General features: G+C 45.6%; 1 protein-coding gene across 1 annotated transcript in view; it reads left to right on the plus strand.

The window, feature by feature from the left end:
* Positions 1-21,071, plus strand: part of FBXO10 (F-box protein 10) — a 44,739-nt gene that overhangs the window by 16,984 nt on the left and 6,684 nt on the right. Inside the window, 8 exon segments of the mRNA XM_006911567.3 lie at positions 4,135-4,725; positions 7,388-7,834; positions 7,837-8,226; positions 10,684-10,833; positions 12,893-13,029; positions 17,085-17,155; positions 18,863-19,015; positions 20,037-20,306. Coding sequence (XP_006911629.1) covers positions 4,141-4,725; positions 7,388-7,834; positions 7,837-8,226; positions 10,684-10,833; positions 12,893-13,029; positions 17,085-17,155; positions 18,863-19,015; positions 20,037-20,306 — 2,203 coding nt within the window. The 5' untranslated portion in view covers positions 4,135-4,140.

Genomic DNA, 21,071 nt, shown 5'->3' on the forward strand with positions numbered 1-21,071 from the left:
GCGAGGCAACCCTTGGTTGACCTCACAGATTGCAAGGAACTTGTCAGCTTACAATCCCTTATTTTTTTATTTTTTATGCCTATAGCACCTGGTCTTCCGAGGTAGTCTCCCATCCAAGTACTAACCAGGCCAAACCCTGCTTAGCTTCCGAGATCAGATGGGATCGGGTTTGGCTGTAGACAAAGCTTTACTTCTAGTGCCTTATGCTGATGAGACTTCTGTATAGTTTCCTAAGGTTATTTACTCCCAATTTCTCCTTAGCATGTCCTTTTCTAATTCATGTCTTTTAGATGTTAACACTGGTGAGGACTTGGTCAGCAGAGTTCTCTTTTCATTCCCTCCACTCTTTTTAGTGATATCATCCCATCCTATGGCTTTAAATGTCATTTAGGTATCTGTTTAAATGTCACTTCCTTAGAGACTTTCCATAACAACCCTATCTAAAATAGCACATGCATGCACTCACATGGACACACACACACACACACACACCTCTTAACCTGCTTTATTTCTCTTCATAGTACTTATGTTATTATTTTTAAAATTTATTGTCTGTCTCTGAAGGTAGGGTCTTGTTTACTGCTAGTCAGTACTTGGAACAGTGCCTAGTACAATAATTGATAAACAATAAATATTTGTTGATTTGTTTTTTCTTTGGAAATTCTCAAAAACCTCACAAGGTATAGCAGGACAGCCATCATCAGCCTGTTTACAGATGGGAAATCAACTCAGAGAGGTTAAAAGATTTGCCTCAAGTCACTAGCCTGGGAAGCAGTAGAATCTGCTTTTCAGAGCCAAGTCTTGTGGGACTCACCTCCCAAGAGGGTGGCTTCTGCCTTGCCCACTGAGGCTGGGGACACCAGATGGCCCGGAGGCAAGTGGATACCTCCTCCAGTGGGCAGTTAGGAGGTGCCACACAGAAACCCTGAGTTCTCACACTCTTGGGAACACATATATAAAGGAACAGCTTGAAACCTACCTCACTACATGCTCTCTCCCATCCCTAACAAGATCCCACTGTTGTTTTTCTAGCCCATTACAGGCATTACACTCCTGGTACACAGGCCTTGCGGGACATTCGTTACTTTCAATTCCATAGCTCAGAGGCCCCAGTGGCAGAAAGGAAGGACAAAACTTGAATACAGTTTTTTTAAGTGTTACTTGGTTATGGAAATCCCTGTTGCTGTATGGATCCCCATGGATTAGTGTAAAGATATAGTAAATAAAGCTACATGGAACAACAGGGAGTGTGACATTTGAATAAAAAGAAATCCTCATCTGGGCTCCGAGAGGGTCTGGACTCTATTTTTCTAATGCCAGTACCACACTGTCTTGTGGCTGACATGTTGAGGGAGTCTAAATTGTGGAGTTTTTTTTTTAAGTGATAAGTTTTGTTTTAGCAGGCAGTTAAGATACTGGTGGGACCCTTTGATCCCGTCAGGCTTGCTGTTATTCTTCTAATTTGAATTTATTCCTATGGCATAGCCTGAGTCTTAGCATGAACAGCCCGTATTCTGGGATGGAATTCCCATGTCTCCTAGCTCTGTGTGGGTATCATATTTACCCCATAGTAGGCGATCTCTGCTAGGCCTGAAGAAGTCTTGCTCTGTGCATGTGCAGTCCTGCTTTCAGCCAAGAAACTGACCTCACCCCACTCATCCCACCCCTACTCTGTCCCTCGCTCCATTCTGGTACCCTGTCTTACAGATTCCAGCCACGTCAGCAGCACAGAGCTCAAATCTGCCTGCTCAGTAAGACCACCACTCTGCTTGGGCTCCATTTTCCTGCACCAGAATAAGATGAAAGCTGGGCAGTCATACACTCATCTCCTCTGTTTCTCTTCGCAAAGATCACAGTCTTGTGCAGCTGGCTAGTCAACGCCTGAAAGCATATATTCAGTCACCTCATATATTTTGTGCAGCTTTATAGTTGTTTATGGCAGAAGGGTGAATCTAGTTCCAGTTACTCTGCTGTGGCCTGAGGTGGAAGTTGAAGTTCAGTTTTGGATACAATGCTGAGTTTTTCGTATCTGTGGAAAATCCAAGTAGAAATGCCCAACAGACAGTTGAGTGTTCATGCATGGATCCGGAAAGAGACAATTGGGGCTGGAGATTCAGATTTTGTAGTCACAAATTCAGTGGTAGTTGAAGCCAAGGATATGAATGTGATCACTTAGCTACAGAATGGGGTAGAACATTTTTCTGTTAAAAACCTTGAGAAGGTATAACTAAAGAAATAGGTGAGGAACAAGAGACATCACTGTCACAGAAACCGCCATGAATAAATGGCATTTATCTGAGGGAGTGACAGCTGTCAGGAAACCAGCCTTTTCTCTGTATTTGTAATGCTTACCAGGCCAGAGCCCAGCTTTTCTCTACTGCTCCTGAGGCCTTAGTAAATCTCACTGGGTGATCATTAGAGAAAAACCTACATATCCAGGCTTCAGTACTAATCTGTAGCATTAAAGCCACACTCTTCTTGAGGAAGCTCAGAATTTCTTCCAGACATAATCACACATTTGTGCTTCTAGCCTTCTTGGGACTTAGATAGCTGACAAGTATGACCATCATTTTCATACAGTTGAGAGGAAAACCAAGGCACTGAAGAAGTTAAAAACTTGATTAAAGTCAGTTGTGGAGTCTGACCTGTTTCTAGTTTTAGTTTCTAGTTGTCTGGAGACTATAGAGTGGCAGACCTGGAAGGTCCTCTAGGTCATCTAACAGCATCTCCTTGTTTGTCAGGTAGAGAAACTGACACTCGTAATTGAGAGAGCTTTAATTAGGTATAAGTAACAAATTCAGTGATGCTAGCTTAAGCAAAAAGGAGAATTGATTACGAGTGCAGAGATAGCTGATGGAATTCAAAAGGCAAGGATAAAGCTGATCTTTGAAAATAGCCTGGAGCCATGATCTGGAGTGCTGTAGAGAAACTGAGATGCCCCTTGCTGCTTCCCTTTCTCAACTTTTTTCTGTGTCTTTGAGTCATTCTTCTCTCATTGTAGAGTAGCTTCTAGTGCACCCTTCCTCCCCCCAGCCCCAAGAAAATGGTCACCAGCAACTATTCCTGAGTTTATAGCTTAGGAAAGAAGTCATTCATTCCCCTCTATTCAGGAAAGAAATCAACCTGATTTTAGAATCACAACTCATATTCCCCTGGAGGAGGTCTCAGTGGCCCAATTGGAGCCATCTAGAGTCCAATCATTTGTAGCTGGAGTAGTATTGTTTTACACACTGGGCTATGGTGTAGCTCTACCTCTGTAACCATGTGGTGCAAATTGCTTGGGGGGAAAGGAGGATATTTTCCAGAAGAAAAGAAGCAGGCAGATGGCCCCCTTCCAGCCAGCCCAGTAGATGTTTAGGACACTAGGGTTACATTAGTAACCATGGGCAGAACCAGGACCAAGATCCACAGCCTCCGATCGAGCAGCAGTCTTTCCTGAGGCTGCCTCTTATGGGGAAGCAGTGGTAATTATTTGATCTGGTAATGAGGAGGGACAGACAGATGGACACTCCCTGCCTCCATTCTCATTCCTATTGGTGTGAAGAAATAGAGGTCCCTTCCCTGGGAGTCTAGGGGATCCAGAGCTCTGAGACCATAGCAGCCAAAGATGGGCTCCCTCCGTATTAGTCCAAACTCTTTTAGTTACCAGTGACAGAAACCCAAATCAAACCAGCTTAAGCAAAAAGGGCATTTATTAGAAGGCCATTGAGGTACCTCACAGAACTGAAGGAAGAACTGAAGCGTCCAGGGCATCTGCAGGAATCTGGAATCAGTATCACTAGGACATATAATGTGCTCACTTTTTTTCTTTCTCTTTTTCAATTTTTTTCTTTCATTTCTCATTTCTGCTTGGCTCTGTTACCACAAGGTTTTCCACAAAGTGGGGAATGTGGCTGCCAGCGTTTCTGGGATCATATTTCTACAGTGTGTGACCAAAGAGAAAAGAGAGTCTGACCTGCTGATTTCAAGTAGAAAAATCCCAGAGAAGGATTCTGATTGAGGGGATGGAGTCCTATGATTGGCTGGGCCTGTTCACTTGCTCACTCTTAGGGTCAAGAAAAGGCAGAGGATATTTTAAGGGAGACCATAAGCAGGGTCAACAAAAACCTCTTTTGTTCTGTGTCTGTCTCCCAGGTGACCATGGAGGCTGGTGGGCTCCCCTTGGAGCTGTGGCGCATGATCTTAGCCTACCTGCACCTTCCTGACCTGGGCCGCTGCAGCCTGGTCTGCAGGGCCTGGTATGAGCTGATCCTCAGCCTCGACAGCACTCGCTGGCGGCAGCTGTGTCTGGGCTGCACCGAGTGCCGCCACCCTAACTGGCCCAACCAACCTGATGTGGAGCCTGAGTCTTGGAGGGAGGCCTTCAAGCAGCATTACCTTGCCTCGAAGACATGGGCCAAGAATGCCCTGGACTTGGAGTCCTCAATCTGCTTTTCTCTATTTCGTCGGAGGAAGGAACGTCGTACCCTGAGTGTCGGGCCAGGCCATGAGTTTGACAGCCTGGGCAGTGCCTTGGCCATGGCCAGCCTATATGACCGAATTGTGCTGTTCCCGGGTGTGTACGAAGAGCAAGGCGAAATCATCCTAAAGGTGCCTGTGGAGATCGTAGGCCACGGGAAGTTGGGCGAAGTGACTCTGCTAGCCAGCATTGATCAGCACTGCTCAACCACACGCCTGTGCAACCTCGTCTTCATGCCAGCCTGGTTCTCACCGTTCATGTTTAAGGTGGGTGTCCACACCAGATGGATAGCCTCTCCAGCCCTGACCCTGGGTCTTGGTGTTTTCTCGGTGGGTTTTAATCCCTTTTTTGTTGGAATTGAGAGTTTAGTCATTAGTTCTGTAATACACTCCTCTGAGCTCTGTACCAGTTGAGAAATAGGCATGGGGATTAGTAGAGATTAACATTCTGCTTTATTCCTGGCAAAGCTGTATTAAAAAATGAACCTGAAACTTAAGGCCAAAATTGTTTTGTACTTCTTCCCTTCAAAATTGGAGGAGCCAAAGCCATAGGTGGAGCAGCTAGGTGAGAAAGCCAGGTTCTAGGAGCGTGCCACACAGCGACAGAAAGCAAAGAACACTTTACGACGGCATGCCCAGAGAGAGCCAAAGAAAGAGGAGGTATTGCAGGACCAATGACCTTCAGTGCATTAGCCCCACTCTGTGGCGTGTCAAGGAAGGTCAGGCTTTTTTTCCGAGGGTGACTGGAGAGAGAATCAGGAAATATCAGTCCCAACACATTCCTTCTAGAAACACAGCAGAAATTGTGTTCAAAGTGTGTACTGAGGTGTTGGTAGCTCCTGGAAGAACAGACTATAGCTTTGACATTGCCTAGAAACTGATTGCAATACCTAGATTATATACCTAGTCAATAAAAATTATACTGCCACCATTACTGCCACCATTACTACCAATAGCAACTAAATTGTCTCTCAAGTTTGTAATGATCATTATACCACCAATATTTACGATGTACTTAACTGTGTCCAGGCATGTGTTTTATGGCCACTATTAAGACAAGTCGTGTCATTTGGTAATGTGTTCATTTGGCTCTAATTTCCCCTTAGAAGTGTCACGGATCCTCAAGGGATGGGGCCTGGCCCTAGACTTCTTTGTAGACCAGCCCACCATCTGGCTTAGTGCTTGGCATATATTAGCATTCAGTTCATGATTGTCTTTTCACTAAAAACAGGGCTAGAGGTTAGGATGACCTTGCCTGAAAAATGCAAAGGCCAGGGTGATTTCACAGCAGTTTTCAATGACTTCTGAAGAGAACCTTAGCGACAGATCTGCATCTCCAGAGAGTTGATGTTTATCTACAGAGGACCAAATAAGAGAAAATAGGCTTAAATTACAGCAAGGAAAAAACTAGGTTAGCCATGGGGAAGAACTTAGAGAGATTAAGGGGAGTTAAATTCTGGGACAGGCTCTCAAGGGAAGTCACTGCTAGAGAATGTTAGAATTGTTCAAGAGGTGGATGTGTTTGGATTACTCTGGGATCAGGAAACATTCTGTCATTTTATGGTTCATATCCATCTGATGAAATTTGGCACAAAATCCAGAAACACTTCTTTTTCAGGAATGTATAGTGGCTGGGCTTCTCAGTCAGGCCCAGAGAACTAAGAGGCTCAGGTGAGTTATGCTCTGGGATTTAGCCACTTCCCTGCACCACCCCAGGGGACTCTCTGCTCTTTGCATCCCTGACCGCAGATGATAATAGCTAACTTTTATTGGGTGCCAATTTTGTGCCTTGTGCTTTTTTGGCTAGTAAGCCCCATGTTGCAGACAAAGGAGCTTAGAGAGGTGAAGTCATTTGTCCAAGCACTTGAAAGAAGCAAAGCTGGGAGCTGTCCCATGCAATCAGACTCCAGAGCCCGTGCTTTTAACCACTGCTCAGCGTTGCCTGGCAATGGCAACATACCTGTCCCCCTCTTTAGGGATATGGCCTGTTGGTTCTTGCTGTGCCCTACATGCACCAGTTGCCACATAGACTGGACACTTTCCCAGCACTTGTGTCTGTCCCTTCTCACTGCCTGCCCCAGCCAAAGCAGGGCTCAGCCCCTCCTGGCCTGCTCTGCCCTGTCCTCTGTCAGCCCTCAGGCTTCTGCCTGGTTCTGTCCTGAGTTTGGACACTAAGCTGGTGCTTTGTGTGTGCTGCAGAGCTAAGAGCAGGTGCAAATGAAGGAAAAGTGCTTAGAAAAGTGAGACCTAAGAGAAACACCACACTATTTGGCACGTTCTTCATAAAAGCCAGACTTCAAGCTGGGACTCTGTCACTCTTAGATATCTTGGTAAAGTTGGGCTCCCATTCCAGCTAATTCCTGTGTTTATAAAAATTCAAAGCTCTCCCAGTCATTTCTGATCATCCCTAGAGTGATGCTCTCCTAGTTCACCTGTGTTAACATGTGTTGATTCAGTTTCACTAAACATCCCCCTCATCCGTCAGCTTCTTTTTCCTTCCTAATTTTTACCACCCCCCACCCTAAAGTTTTATTGTCACTAGGCAATACTTTTTTAGTATTAGGAGAACTTACCTGAGATTTCAGATTTTTTTAGTATTAGGAGAACTTACCTGAGATTTGAGATTTTTAAGAAGGGCCCTGCTGCAGAGCATGAACTTTTCTGCCATTTTCTATTTCCATTCTTGTCTCCCTCCCTTTGGGATTAGAGGGAGGTTTGGGCAGCCATCTTCAAATTATTTTCTCTCTGATGCAGAGCAGCTTCTGGGCTTCTCTTGGGACCAGCTAACACTTGCCCTGGTGGGGAAGGGAACATGATCAGCAGGAGAAATGGCTGCTGCACGCTTCACCTCCCTGAAGAGCAGTTAGAGTACAGACTAGCAAAACAGATCGTATCCCAGTTATCTCCATTTCTCTTTTTCATTCCCCAGACAACATCAGGTCATGTCCAGTTTGACAACTGCAACTTTGAAAATGGGCACATCCAGGTCCATGGTCCAGGCACCTGCCAAGTGAAATTTTGCACCTTCAGAAACACCCATGTCTTCCTGCACAATGTGCCCCTGTGTGTCCTGGAAAACTGTGAATTTGTGGGCAGCGAAAACAACTCTGTGACTGTTGAGGGCCACCCGTCTGCAGACAAGAACTGGGCCTACAAGTACCTACTAGGGCTCATCAAGTCCTCTCCCAGTGTGCTCCCCACAGAGGCTTCTGACTCTTTACTGTCCCTGGACCTGGAGAGCAGAGACCAGGCCTGGAGCCCAAGGACCTGTGACATTGTCATCGAGGGCAGCCAGAGCCCTACCAGCCCAACCTCTAGCTCCCCAAAGCCAGGATCCAAGGCTGGCTCACAGGAGGCAGAAGTGGGCAGCGATGGGGAAAGGAAAGAGTAGCCCAGACCCCAGACAGCAGCGATGGAGGCCTGAGTCCCAGCGGTGAGGATGAGGACGAGGACCAGCTCACATACAGACTGTCCTACCAAGTGCAGGGCCCGCGCCCTGTTCTGGGGGGCTCCTTTCTGGGCCCACCTCTGCCAGGAGCATCCATTCAGCTGCCCAGCTGCCTAGTGCTGAACTCACTGCAGCAGGAACTGCAGAAAGACAAGGAAGCCATGGCACTGGCCAGCTCCGTGCAGGGCTGCCTCATCCGCAAGTGCCTTTTCCGGGACGGGAAGGGAGGCGTCTTTGTGTGCTCCTATGGCCGAGCCAAGATGGAAGGAAACATCTTCCGGAACCTGACTTACGCAGTGCGGTGTATACATAATAGCAAGGTGCTGTCACAAGGCTTCCTCTACAGAGCCACGAGGCCTTACTGGGTGACCAGGAACATGATTTTTGATTGATGAGAGGATTCCTGTGGCTATATGTAGGAATGCCTTGATGGGGCTATTTTGTATTTTTTTTTAAATCACCTTGTTTTGAAACTTATAACACATACTTGCCTCATGTATTTGGACAGAGGGAAAAAAATCTATTTTCCTCATTTTACACCATTATACCCCTCTTGAACTATGGCCCTCAGGGAATTTTGGCAGGAATCATGCAGCCAGTGAGTCATTGTAAAGGAACCTAGAACTGATATTCAGGGTTTTTGACCAAAAAAAGAATCCATGGTGTCTCATAAGTACAACTGTATGCTAAGTGGCCTTAATACAAGCAGGGAGTTGTGGGCAGGAGTGTGGGGCTTGCTGAGCTGGCCCCTGTGCCCAGGAGCAAGGCCTTGATCAAGCGGCCAAAGAGTAGCCTCCCTGTCTCTGCCCTCTAGAACCTCCCCATGAAGACAAAGGCTGGCCGAAGGAGCCTAGTCACTTGGGGCTCCACAAAGAAAAGTATCACTGACTGATGGTTTTTCTTCTTCATGTATCTTGTAAGTTTTAGTTGAAAGGTATCTCGCATAGGACAGCAGAGACTGAGGTAGATCGTATTTATGTGTGGAAATGGGCATGCTTCTTTTGTGAGGCTCTTAGGGGGCCAGGGTTTGAGTCAGTGTAGTCAGGGATGGAACTGTTTTGGATTTTGCTGTGGTTATGATTATCTTCAGTGTCCCACAGCCTCACATTCCTCTAGCATTGCCTCGTGCTGGTTTGCCAGTGGCTTTTCTCCTCCTTTGGCCTTCCCTTTGCTCCTGCTCCTCAGAGAGGATCTCTCTATGCTTGTGGCCCTCCCAGAAGTAGATTGCTGTCACCTGTGGCTCTGCACTGGCCAGCCTGGTGGCATGGTGGTGAGGTTTCACTGCGTCCTGGTTCATTGTTAGTCTTTGGTCAAGGACCTCAGGAGCAGGCCCTTTTCAGTGGTCCTGCCTCACTCCCAGCACTAGAAGGCCTCTAATGGTCTGGGCTCAAAGATGTTTTTTCCCCACCTCCCCCAGGGGTAAAGGGTTTTTTTCCTCTCTCCCTTTCCTGGAGAGTGCCAGGCTTGACCTATAAGAAAGTTAGGGGAGAAAAATCCAGGAGGAGCTTAATGCTTTTCCCACAGTGGCTGCTGTACTTTCCCCACAAGCTTCCACCATGAGGGGGGTTGTCTCCATCTCTTGCACTGTTTCCAGTCTTTCTTCGTGGGCTCCTAGTGAGGTTCATGAAGTGAATAGATGCAACTTTTCCCCGAGTTTCTGTACTTTCACACTAGTTCACACTTGGCCTTTAACAATCCGTTAAAACTTTTAACTAAATTCTTTTTCCCAGCTTATATGGCACCTGCATCCATTCAGATAAGCAAGTGCTCACATCTCGTCTCCTTGGAAGCACCTGTTTTCCTTAGATTTCAGGCTAGATGCTTGTCCTGCAACCTCGGCTCTCTGATGGGTCAGGAAGGTTATGTTTTTGTATCTTCTTGTAAGTGTAGGAGCAATGCTCTTTCCAACTTTCTCCATCCTAAGCAGAAGCTGAAAGTTTCTTAAAATTATACTTCCATTCTACTTTACCTCTCCCAGAATTTTATCCCAACATAATATACTTTTATTATTAATAACCAGTTATTTAAAACAATATATGTATGTTCTCAATTCTTAATATAATTATTAAATGTAAAAAGAAAACGTAAGCGGCAATACATTCCTTTAATAAGCTGTGTGCTAGGTTATAGTACCTTGTTTAAGGGAGGATTCCTTATACCAATATTTCTAATTGTCCCTTAGTTGGGAATTCCAGTGGTTTTTCCACTCAGGATAATATACCAAGAAAGTTTCAGAGTGGGCAAGAATAGGCCTTTGCTTTATAAAGTGAAAGGGCAGGTGAGAGAGGAGAACCTTACTCTCAGGTACTTTCTCAGGCAGGTGAGTTTTTGCGAAGGCACGTGCTTAAGTGATGGATCTGGAACTTGATTCCATTCAAAGTAGCTGTGCCCTTGGATCCCTGGGAAAGTCCGTGTAACCCCAATGTATGCAGTTTGAAGACCACTGAGTCTCACCTTCTCTAAGGGTCCTTTCCATCCCATTATCCAGTTATTCTGCTCAGAAGTTGTGAGTGTGGAGCACAGGGCCAAGCTTCGATCCACGTTTATTAGGAAACCAGTGTGAGGTTGGTGAATAAGGCAGAGCCAGAAAGGACACAGAGATGGCTCTGTCCCTGTGAGCGCACAGTTGGATAGTGGCAGAGCTGGCACTGAGGCACTCCTCTTGCTTACAGGTTGAGCAGCATGGATCAGATGCTAAGGAAAAGATTCGTGTTACCACGCGATTTTTTAAAAAACCTTTGTGACAGGAAACAAATAGCTTTCTCCTCTCTGTTTAGGTTGTCATGCTCAGGAATGACATTCACCGCTGCAGAGCATCAGGCATCTTTCTTCGCTTGGAGGGCGGAGGCTTGATCGCTGGCAACAACATTTACCACAATGCGGAGGCTGGTGTAGACATCCGGAAAAAATCCAACCCACTCATACTGGTACTTCTTTCTGTCTTCATGCCCTTTTCAGGGTGGCTCTTGCTTCTCACAAACCTTTTCCAAGAATATTTAAATAAATGTTGCCATCTCAAATTTATATTGCTTCCTGTTTGCAAGGGGTTCCTGCCCTTTTCCCTGTAGTCTTCCTTGTCAGTAAGAAAGATGACAAGGAAGTTTCACAGGATCCTCCCTCAGCCCTGGTATGCTCTGGTTGGCTTTGGCTCTGGTAGAATAAAAATCACAGTGTCTGCCCTAAAAGACACATGGATCAAAAATAAAACACCAAGTTAGTTCATTCTTTACTATAAAAATGGTATTTAGTTCTGAAGAGTCTTTCATGGATATCGTGAGGCCATAGTGAGTTCAATTTTACACCAGTATGTATTAAAATCCTAGACTATGAGGCCTGTGACATGAGAGAGCAACCCCTTTCCGCCCTGGCCTTCTCCAAGAGACAGATTTCTCAGAAATTGAAAAATATGACAGATTTTTTGTGGGTCTAGAAAAGTAATATCCACTCTTATGTGTAGTGCTTATTATATGCCAGGTCTTATGTGTAGTGCTTATTATATGCCAGGTACTGTCCTAAGCACTTTGTATATATTTATTTAATCATGGTTTAATCCTTACATAACCCCATGTGGTAGAATTCTTATCCTCATTTTATAGGTGAGACATTGAGGCACAAAGAGGCTGAAGATCTTGCCCCAAATCACACAACTAGTGACCAAGCTGGGATTTGAATCTGTGCATTCTGACTCAGGGTTGATATTCTTAACCCATTATATATAGACTGCCCTTGCAAATGCAAAGAAAGGAAAGTCCTAACTATATTTAAAAAGACATGCCTAGCCAGTGTCCTCTTCTAACCCCTTCCTCTCACTGTATTTCTGCTATGCAGCTGGTGTTTGATGCATGGCCTTGGCGTAGGAAATTACTGCCACTGTTGCCAGAGAGATGAATTTGCTTCCCAGAGACAGACTGGGGAGGGCCAGTTTAGCAGGTGGAGGTGGGAAGGGGGTGTTGCATATCAGTCTTGGCTTTGTGAAAGGGTGTCCATGGAAATGCCATTCCATACACCCCCTATGAGGGACTTCCGGTAGGCCATGGTTGCCCTGGTGAGTTGGCTAAATTTGTCAGGAGGAAATCTGGAAAGTAAGTAGGAATAGGACAGCTTGCAGCCTGGAATACTTTAAAGCAAACTAGAACTTTTGGTGAAATTGTTTTGGAAGAGAAACAGCTAATTTCCTGGTTTAAGTATGGGATTGTATTTGGGCTGTAAATTAATGATTAGAATGAAACAATTTTATTATAGTTTATTATAATTGAAAATTTTTGTGCAAAAGCAGCTAACTGACTGGGAAACGGAAAAACTAGGTTAAGATCTGGCTCTGCCGCAAACATACTGTGTGACCTTGGGCCTATTTCCCCATTTGCACAAAGAGGTATTAAATGAATATCTCTAAGGTTCTTTGTAGCTCACATACCTATGAGTTCATGCCCCATGAAATAGCTAAGCTCCCCAGAGCCACACCGTTTCTCAACCCTCCCCTGAATAAGAAGTGAGGACTAGAAGCCAAATGGCTCTCACCCTTCCCTGGATATGGCCCCCTTGGGACTGCATTTGGCCAGCATTCTTGTGTACTAGGGTTCTGCCCTTCCCTGAGAGGTAGGCTCCCCGGACTCTGGCAGGTAAGGCCTTGCCAGATGATTGTGTGTTTTGGGGGACTCTTTGGAGACTCAGTTTGTTTCCAGAAGCATGCCTTGTCAGTGAAGAACAAGAGCCCTCAGCAGTAAGAGCTGACATCACTATATCCCAAGAGGCAGGGCAGTGAACACTCCTATCTTCAGATTCTCCCTGATAGGTTCCCATATGTGCACCTGTGCAGGGCAGGGCAGCAGCAGGGTCCATGCACTTCGTCGTGTGCTAGGGATCTCCCAGAGACGCTGTTTTCTCCACTGTGTTCATCCTGGCCCTGCTGTGGGGCAGTGATTGAGTACTCTGCTTCGCTCTGGCATGTCTGATCTGTCTTCTGTGGTGTCCCATGTTCACTTGCAGTGTAACCAGATCCACCACGGCCTTCGCTCTGGCATTGTCGTCCTCGGCAATGGGAAAGGCATCATCCGGAACAACCAAATCTTTTCAAATAAGGAAGCTGGCATTTATATCCTATACCATGGAAATCCAATTGTGAGGTATGTGCCACCATACCCAGACTGTCCGCTCACCTGCGGTCCCTTCTTTCCTCTCTCATCCTTGTTTTCCTACTCCGTCTTTCCTCCATTTGAAAACATTTTCGTTTACTAAAACAACTACAGACACAAGCAAAGAGGAGATTTCACCCATAATCCCACCACAATAGCACAATGCTTTTGTGTTTCTGTGCTGCCTTCCCATTAACTCTGTAGCCATTCTATTCAGCAGACATCACTGAACACTTCTAATAATGATAACAAAGGTAAACAAGGGGCAGACTTTGCTCCCTAGGAGCTTACTCTAGTCTGGAGGACATACTTGCCCAGAAATAACTCTAAGGTGGAGATGGCATAGAGATTTCAACACTGGTCAGTTGGTCGTGGCTACTGGGATGCTGTGTGAAGATCTGGAGGCTACATCTGGCCTCAGCATGGAAGCACGCCAAACTCAATCTCTGTCGATAGAAGGGGCGGTGGCACTACAGGGACCATGGATCTGCCCTCTCAGCTATCATTTTGGGCAGACTGTAGTAAATGCTACCAAAGTGGTTCCAAGAGAGGGAAGGAACCATTCTAGGGGAGTGTGGGAAGGCCTCATTTTGGAGGTGGCATTGGAGTTGGACTTTGAAATGGGTAGAACTTGGACTGTCATGGAGATGGGGATGGACGTTCCTAGTAGAGGAACAATCCAAGCAAAGGCAGCAGGGCACACCAGATTCAGGGGTTAGCAAACAGTCCACCGTGGCTTGAGAAAAGGTCTGAGACAAGGTGTGACATTGGTATAAAATATTTTAAATTGGGACTATCCCAGAGAATCTTGGGTACCCTGGTTACTATAGCATGACCTTTTATTTCCCGGTGGCAGCCTATCTCTGCTGTGCAGTGTAATGGAAATGGATGATGGAAAGAAAGCCTTGGGCCAGGTGAGGGAGGCTTTATGTAGACCAAGCTGACAAAGGTGGGGTTTATTTTGTCTAGATAATAGGAAACCGTTAAAGGCTTTGAGCAGACTTGCACAGTTATGTCTGTGCTTTAGGAAAATAACTGGCATTAATGTGCAGTAAATACGTTCTGAGGCTTTCTTCGCCTGCATTAGTCCATGTGTACTTTTCCATGCTGTTGCGTGGCCTTTATCACTTTGGAAAGTTTCAGAACAGAACATTCCATTGTCTTCATATTCCATAATTTTTTAACCAGTCCCATAACTGTTAGTCATTTGTTTTTTTTTACTGTTATAGACAACTTACTAAAAAACAGTGGTCATAGTGCTCTTTTTTCATCTTTTGCATTATTGCCTTAAGATGAGTATATTTGTTTGTATGCATGTTATTTATTGAACACACACTCTGTAAGGAGACAGTGGTATAAAAAGTGTGTAAGAACAGTCTCTGTTCCGTGAAGTTTACCATTTCATGTTGGAGATAGAAATACAAAGAACCATGAGGGAAGACTCACCAAAACAAGCACTTTAATAGGTCTTTATGCAGGTGCCAAAGGAATCCAGCCACAATTTCAGCTGAGCAAGTTAGGGACAAGCACATGGGGAGCTGACATTTGAGGGATAAATAGGGTTTTATGGCCAGGGAAAAGGCATTCTGGGCCCACGGGCAGTGAAATTCAAGGTATGTCTTGGGGAAATGGTAAAAAAAAATGTAGTATGTCTGGGCAGGAGATGCCCTGGGGGAGTAAGCAGAAGATTGGCCTACAAAGGCAGGTTGTTGCTGGAGTGCAGAGGACCTTAAATGCCAAGGGTAGCAGGTAGGATACTGACCCTCCAAATATATTTATGACCTGATTTTTGGAATCTATGAATATGTTACCTTAAATGACAATAGAGACTGTGCAGATGTGATTAAGTTAAAGAGTTAATTCTTAAAGTGGGATGGGGAGATTATCCTGGATTATCCAGGTGGGCTCAGTGTAATCACACAGGTCCTTTGACTCTTCTAAGGACCTTTGTCCTTAGCAGAATCAGGGTAAGAGAGCAGGACATGTGACAACAGGAGCAGAGGTCAGAGTGATGAGGCCCCAGGCTAAGAAGTGTGAGGGACCTCAAGAAGCTACCTGGAAAAGACAAAAATGGATTCCCCTCTAGAGTCTCCAGAAAGACTGCAGGTCTGCCAACACCTCGTTTGAGCCATTTAAGACCCGTTTTGAACTTTTGACTGCTTAAACTAGAATATAATAAATTTGTGTTGTTTAAAGCCACTAAGTTTGTGATCATTTGTTATAGCAGTCATACACTAAACCAGGAAGTTGGGACTTTACCTTATGATTTCTGGGGCATTGTTGAAGTGTTTTGAGCAAGGAATGTTATAAAATCAGATCAGTGTCTGGGGTTTTTAAAACAGTCACTTCGAGAGAATAAATTGTGCTTTATTCCTTTATATTTCTTTGTAATGGAATGTAAGGATTTAGGAGAGGGTACAGAATGAATTTTGAGATCTCTGAAGTTGCATGGATAAGGTAAAACACAGCATTTTTTTTTTTTTTGCCAGTGAGAGCTGTATTACCTATTGTTTCTTTTTTTGCCTTGGCTGCAAGGAAGCACAAGATTCAAACTGGCTCATTTGCAGTAAATATCTCACCCTTGGTTCTTGGAATAAAGATCTGTCCCCTTTTCCTAAATGTTTTCTGATACTTCTTTTATCTTTACTCTGCCCGCCCTATGTACACACACATACATGTTTCTCCAAGTGGCCATGGATCCTTTCTGGAGGTAAGTGAGATCTGTATTAAAAATATGCAAGTCATGCATTTGCTGCTATGGCACAGCTCTCAGAAATATGCCCTAGGCCAGGGACTTCCTCTGACTATGAATTCCACAGTAGCCATTAGCCAATTGAATTGTAACCACATCAAAGCAGACTCTTCAGATCTGTCTGAAGAAACAAATAGGGATGTTTTTAACAGTTAATTTCACTTGTTCAATTGAAATGCATAGTATAGATGTGCCTGACATCTGGCTTTCCCAACATTGACATAATTTGCTGTTTTTCCTTAAGGAAGTAAACCATTTGGACCCTGCCCTAGAAGATGGGAAAACTTACCAGCCTATGCCTCTTCAGTGATGTTCTATGGGGTGCCAGGCCCTGATGTTCTTTGGGGTGTTAGGCTCTGAAGGGCCAGATGAATATTGGAACCTACATTTCTCAGCTACCTGGTAGGAAGTAGGAAGGCCACTTCCTAAGAGAGGGGGCAGGTGCCCTTCCAGTAAAGAAGGAGATCACAGCATTCCTGTTAGTAAAAATAGCAAATGTGTCCTCCAGGGATAACCCAATTCTGCTAACGTCTAGGTGTGACTGGCTTTGCTTTTACAGGTAGGAAACTAAAGACTAGAAAGAAATGCTTGTCTTTTCACATGTTCAAGTATCTGGTTTTGAGGAACACATTCGTGAGGCCTGTACATGGCAATGAGGGCCACATGTGTGTTCCTCTGAGCAGGAATATGTTTTCGTATATCTTTCATTTGTGGCTAACCCAACCCATGATGCTCCACATACATGTTGTCTGCTGTTCTTGAAACTCTCTTTTTAAAAAATCTTGTTTTCTTCTTTTAACGCATGTCATTATGTTATTTCGTGGACAGGTGGTTAACAGACAATAAGGTAAAGAGTAGCTTTTGGACAAAAACAGAAGGACGTAGGCTCCACGTGATTCAGGTATTGGATGCAGCCACTCTCAAATGAGTTTAACACAATAGCCTTGGAATTCTGTAACCACCAACACTTCACCTGGGACCCGTGTGCCACGATGACATCTATTTAAAATGTTCATATGTGGTGTTCATATGTGGATGATGGTCAAGAGAGGGCAAGAGACTTAGATATCATTGTGCTTCTAAGGCATAGTTGTAGGTTTAGTGTTTGGTCAGTGTTAACTGACGATTACTAAATGCCTGGCTTTTAGGACTTCAGGAAGCGCTTTATGCCCTCATGGACTTGAGCCATCTGGGGAAGCCCACAGAAGAAGGCAGTTGCCTTGGGTGGGCATTGTCCATGATGCATGACATTGGTCTGGTCTCACCTCTTTGCCTTGTTTTCTTTCCATTTTAGTGGGAACCACATTTTCAAGGGCCGTGCAGCTGGCATAGCAGTGAACGAGAATGGCAAAGGCCTCATCACAGGTAGGGTGGGAACACCGAAGCCTCACCTGCCATGCAGCTGGCTCCCCTTACCCAGTCCTTCACCTCCATAGACTGGCCCCCTGCTCTGAGTAGTGGCTAGCATTCGGGGATGCTGGCTTCATGCACTGGCCCTGCTAATCAAGAGAAGGACCTGGCAGTCAGGGAGTGTCTACTCTTTGCCAGGCCCAGTGCTCACAGGATCTCACTAAGTGACTCAGATAATACTTCCAGGAACATTTATGCCACACAAAGTATCTGAATTTCTCCCTTTGGCTTTTGTACATGCTTCTGCCTGCTCTGGGAATTCATTCCCATTTCCCCTCTGCCTGGCCACCTCCTGCTCATCATATGGGCCTAAGTGTCACTTCCTCAGTGAAGCCTGCCCTGACCTCCAGTAGATAGAGAGAGAGAGAAAGAGAGAGAGAGAGAGAGAGAAATAGATAGAAGATAGATAGACAGACAGACAGACACAACTCACTGTACCCAATAGGCCTGTTCTGCAGGACGATTTTCTTAATTTTTTAGTTATCTGTTTAATGTCAATCTCTTTTGCTATAAGGCAGTAAATTCTGTAAGGCAAGGATCAAGTCTGTCTGGTACATTATTGTAACCTTAGCACGGAGCATAGCCATACTTGGGACATAAAAGGGATTCAGTAAATATTGGCCCAGTGAATCCCACTAGCTGAATCTAGCCTTCATTCATTCATCAGACATTTATTGAGCACACACTATATGCAGGAGCCGGATACAGCAGTGAACAAAAGAGACACCATCCTTGCTCTCAGGAGCTGACTTTTTAGGAAGGGAAAATGAAAATAAAACCATACATATAGAAGCAAGAAAAGTCATATCTGAGGATGATAAATGCTTTACAGATAATTAAAATAAGATGAGAGAGGGACTATGTAGGTATTTAAGATTGTGTGGTCAGGGCAGGCCTTTCAGAGAAGGTGATGTATAAGCCAGAACCTGAATGATGAGAAGGAGCCTGAGGAAAGAACTGGAATTCCATGCAGAGGCACCTGTAGAAATAGACTTGGTGTGCCTGAGGAGCAGGGAGAGCACTAGTGTGAGCTGAGTGAGGGGTTCGAGATGGAGTCACAGAGGCATGAAGGGGCCAGTCACACAGGGTCTCATGAGCCATTGCACTCCAGACTTAGGAGGCTGGGAGTCTGCACTGCCACAGAGCTGGCGACAGATGGTCCCAGGACCACCCTTCTGACTTGTGACTCTTCAGCCCACTCCTGGAGAGGTGGAAGGGAGAGTTGAAGAAGGCTGTGGCCAGTCCAGAGCTGACACTGAGAAGGACAGGCTGGTGCCTCCCCAGGCTTGTGGGGGAATGGCTGGATTCTGCCTCAGCATCCTAGAAACAGCCACTCAGGAAAGATATCTCCTGCCTGGCCTGGCCTGGCCCAGGGACTCTAACACCATTTTAGTCATTAGTCCCCATGGCCACTGGGTACAATGGGTACTAGGGATGTAGGAGAGCCCAAGACAGACACAAAACTTGCCCTTGGGAAAAGCAGACAGCAAACAAGACTCTGAAACATCAAACACCAAATGAGGTTCAGGGTGCTGACTGCTCATAGGGTAAGGTCTAGGCATCCTGGTCCAGCCTGTCCTTCCTCTCAGCTGCCCAGATCCTTGTTGCCAGCACTGGAGCAGGCCCTTGGCTCTTGACCCTCTTTTCTGCCTCTCTCCATAGAAAATGTCATCCGTGAGAATCAGTGGGGAGGTGTGGACATCCGCCGCGGGGGGGTCCCTGTCCTCAGGAGCAACCTCATCTGCTTTGGCTATTCAGATGGTGTGGTCGTGGGAGATGAAGGCAAAGGACTGATAGAAGGAAACACTATCTACGGTGAGGAGCATGTTCCAGGGGAGCGGTTGGGGTTCAGCCCAGTCTGAGAGGCAGGAAGCCCAGGTTCTATCTCTAGCTTGTGGGTCCTGATTAAGTTGTCACCTTTCCCTGGGCCTCAAAGACCTCATCTGAAGAATAGCATCGATCTCAGGTCATAGCCACACAGCCCCTCACAGAATGCAAGAGCCTCCATAAATCAGACTAACCCCGTGGATTCAGCAAAAGAGGGCACTTTATCCCCATTTAAAACAGCAAAAAGCAGGAGTTGGGTCTTGTGTAAGGACAGGGCCACTTGAGCTCTGACATAACAAGCATCTAACTTCTCTTATTCTTTCTTTTAATCCAGAGAACTAAAAATATGAGAGAAATAGGATAATCATAGAAAGAAAACTGTTCTCACTCTGTGATTTCGGGCAAAGCCTTAATCTTTCTGGACTATATATCATGATGATGACGATGACAATGACGGATTATGATGATGATGATGACGATGATGATAGCAGCTCACATGTATTCAGGCCCAGCTCTACTAGGCCCATTATATGTGTTACCTCATTTAATCCTCATGACTGCCTTCTGAGATAGCTACAGTTATTAACCCCATTTTAAAGATGAGGAGACTGAGACACAGAGAGGTTCCGTAACCTGCTCAATGTCACACAACTAAGAAGTGGTAGGGCTGGGATTCAAAGCGAGGCTACCTTCCTCTCTATGGAGAGGGGTTGGGTTAGATGAACTCTGAGGGCCCTGGGCACTATCACCATGTGCTTGCGTATTACAGTTCTCAGAGCACTTTTACACCCTGTGGAATGATCCTAGTTGAGATATTGTCCTGATTGTTATTTCCCTCTTGTATGAAGGAGAAGCCTGCAGCCAGAGCCATAAAGTGACTTGTCCAAGACTATTAACAAATCAGGCACTCTCCCAGGCCAGTGCCTTTTTGCTTCCCCTCTTGGGGAGACACTGGGGGCTGCCCTACCCTTTGCTCAGTGTCAGTGACCAGCTCCTTTCACTGTCCCAGCTAATAAGGGCTGTGGTGTGTGGATGATGTCATCCAGCCTGCCCCACGTCACCAGCAACCACGTCAGCTACAATGGCCTGTATGGAGTGGCAGTGTTTAGCCAGAAGGATGGTTCCGGTGAGTTCCCTGGAGGCCATGGGGCCCAGGAGAACTTCAGTGAGGATGGGGATGCCATCCTCTGGGAGACAGAGCTGGAGAAGGACGAGGACCCGCTGCGCAGGCCTGTCACCATAGCTCTTGTCGAGTCTAACAGTATTAATCACAATGGAGGTGAGTGTCCCCCTCCTCCCCAGCCCCAGCTCCAGAGCCTTTCTGCTCTCACTGCCTTAAGGGCCCTTCACGGTCTGGCCCTTTCAGCCCTTCCAGCCTCATTGGCCACTTCTTTCAGCCATTTACCTGATATCCCAGTCTTCTGAACTTGAATCCATTCTTTCCTGTCTCCCAACCCCTGACTTTGCTCTTGTTATTTCCCTTGCCTGAAATTCCCTTTCTCCCACCCACACATCCCAAACAACCTGAACTGCTAAGCCCACTGAGAATGCACCCTCCATCCTTTCCTCCTTTGAACTGTGCCCTCCCCCCATCCCCAGTGGCATTTGTTAGGGGACCTGAAGCTATTTGTTTCTATGGCTGTTTCATCAACTCTGATAGGCTGTGAACTTGAGGCAAAGAACTGAATCCCACACCTGCCAGTGCCCCCTGCCCCTGCAGTACCAAATCTACCCCTGGCATATACATTTCTAATATATTCTGAGACACATTTTTTACATTGTAATATCTGATGAGATGCATCTTGCAATTGATTGTATGTCATGGTTTAATTGGCAATGATTTTTCTTGGATATACAGAAAACAAGTGTGTTTTAAATCCTTGTTATACTTGACAAAAAATGATAGTAGGTATTCAAATTTTTATTGAATTGAAAAAAAAAAGCTTATTGTGGAGTTCATCTAACTCAGGGCTCTCAAACCTGGCTGATTATCAGAATCACTGTGGGGGCTGATGGAGGAAGGCTTGTTAGAAAGAGGTGCTAC

This window comes from Pteropus alecto, unplaced genomic scaffold (assembly GCF_000325575.1).
Source record: "Pteropus alecto unplaced genomic scaffold, ASM32557v1 scaffold114, whole genome shotgun sequence".
NCBI lineage: Eukaryota > Metazoa > Chordata > Mammalia > Chiroptera > Pteropodidae > Pteropus > Pteropus alecto.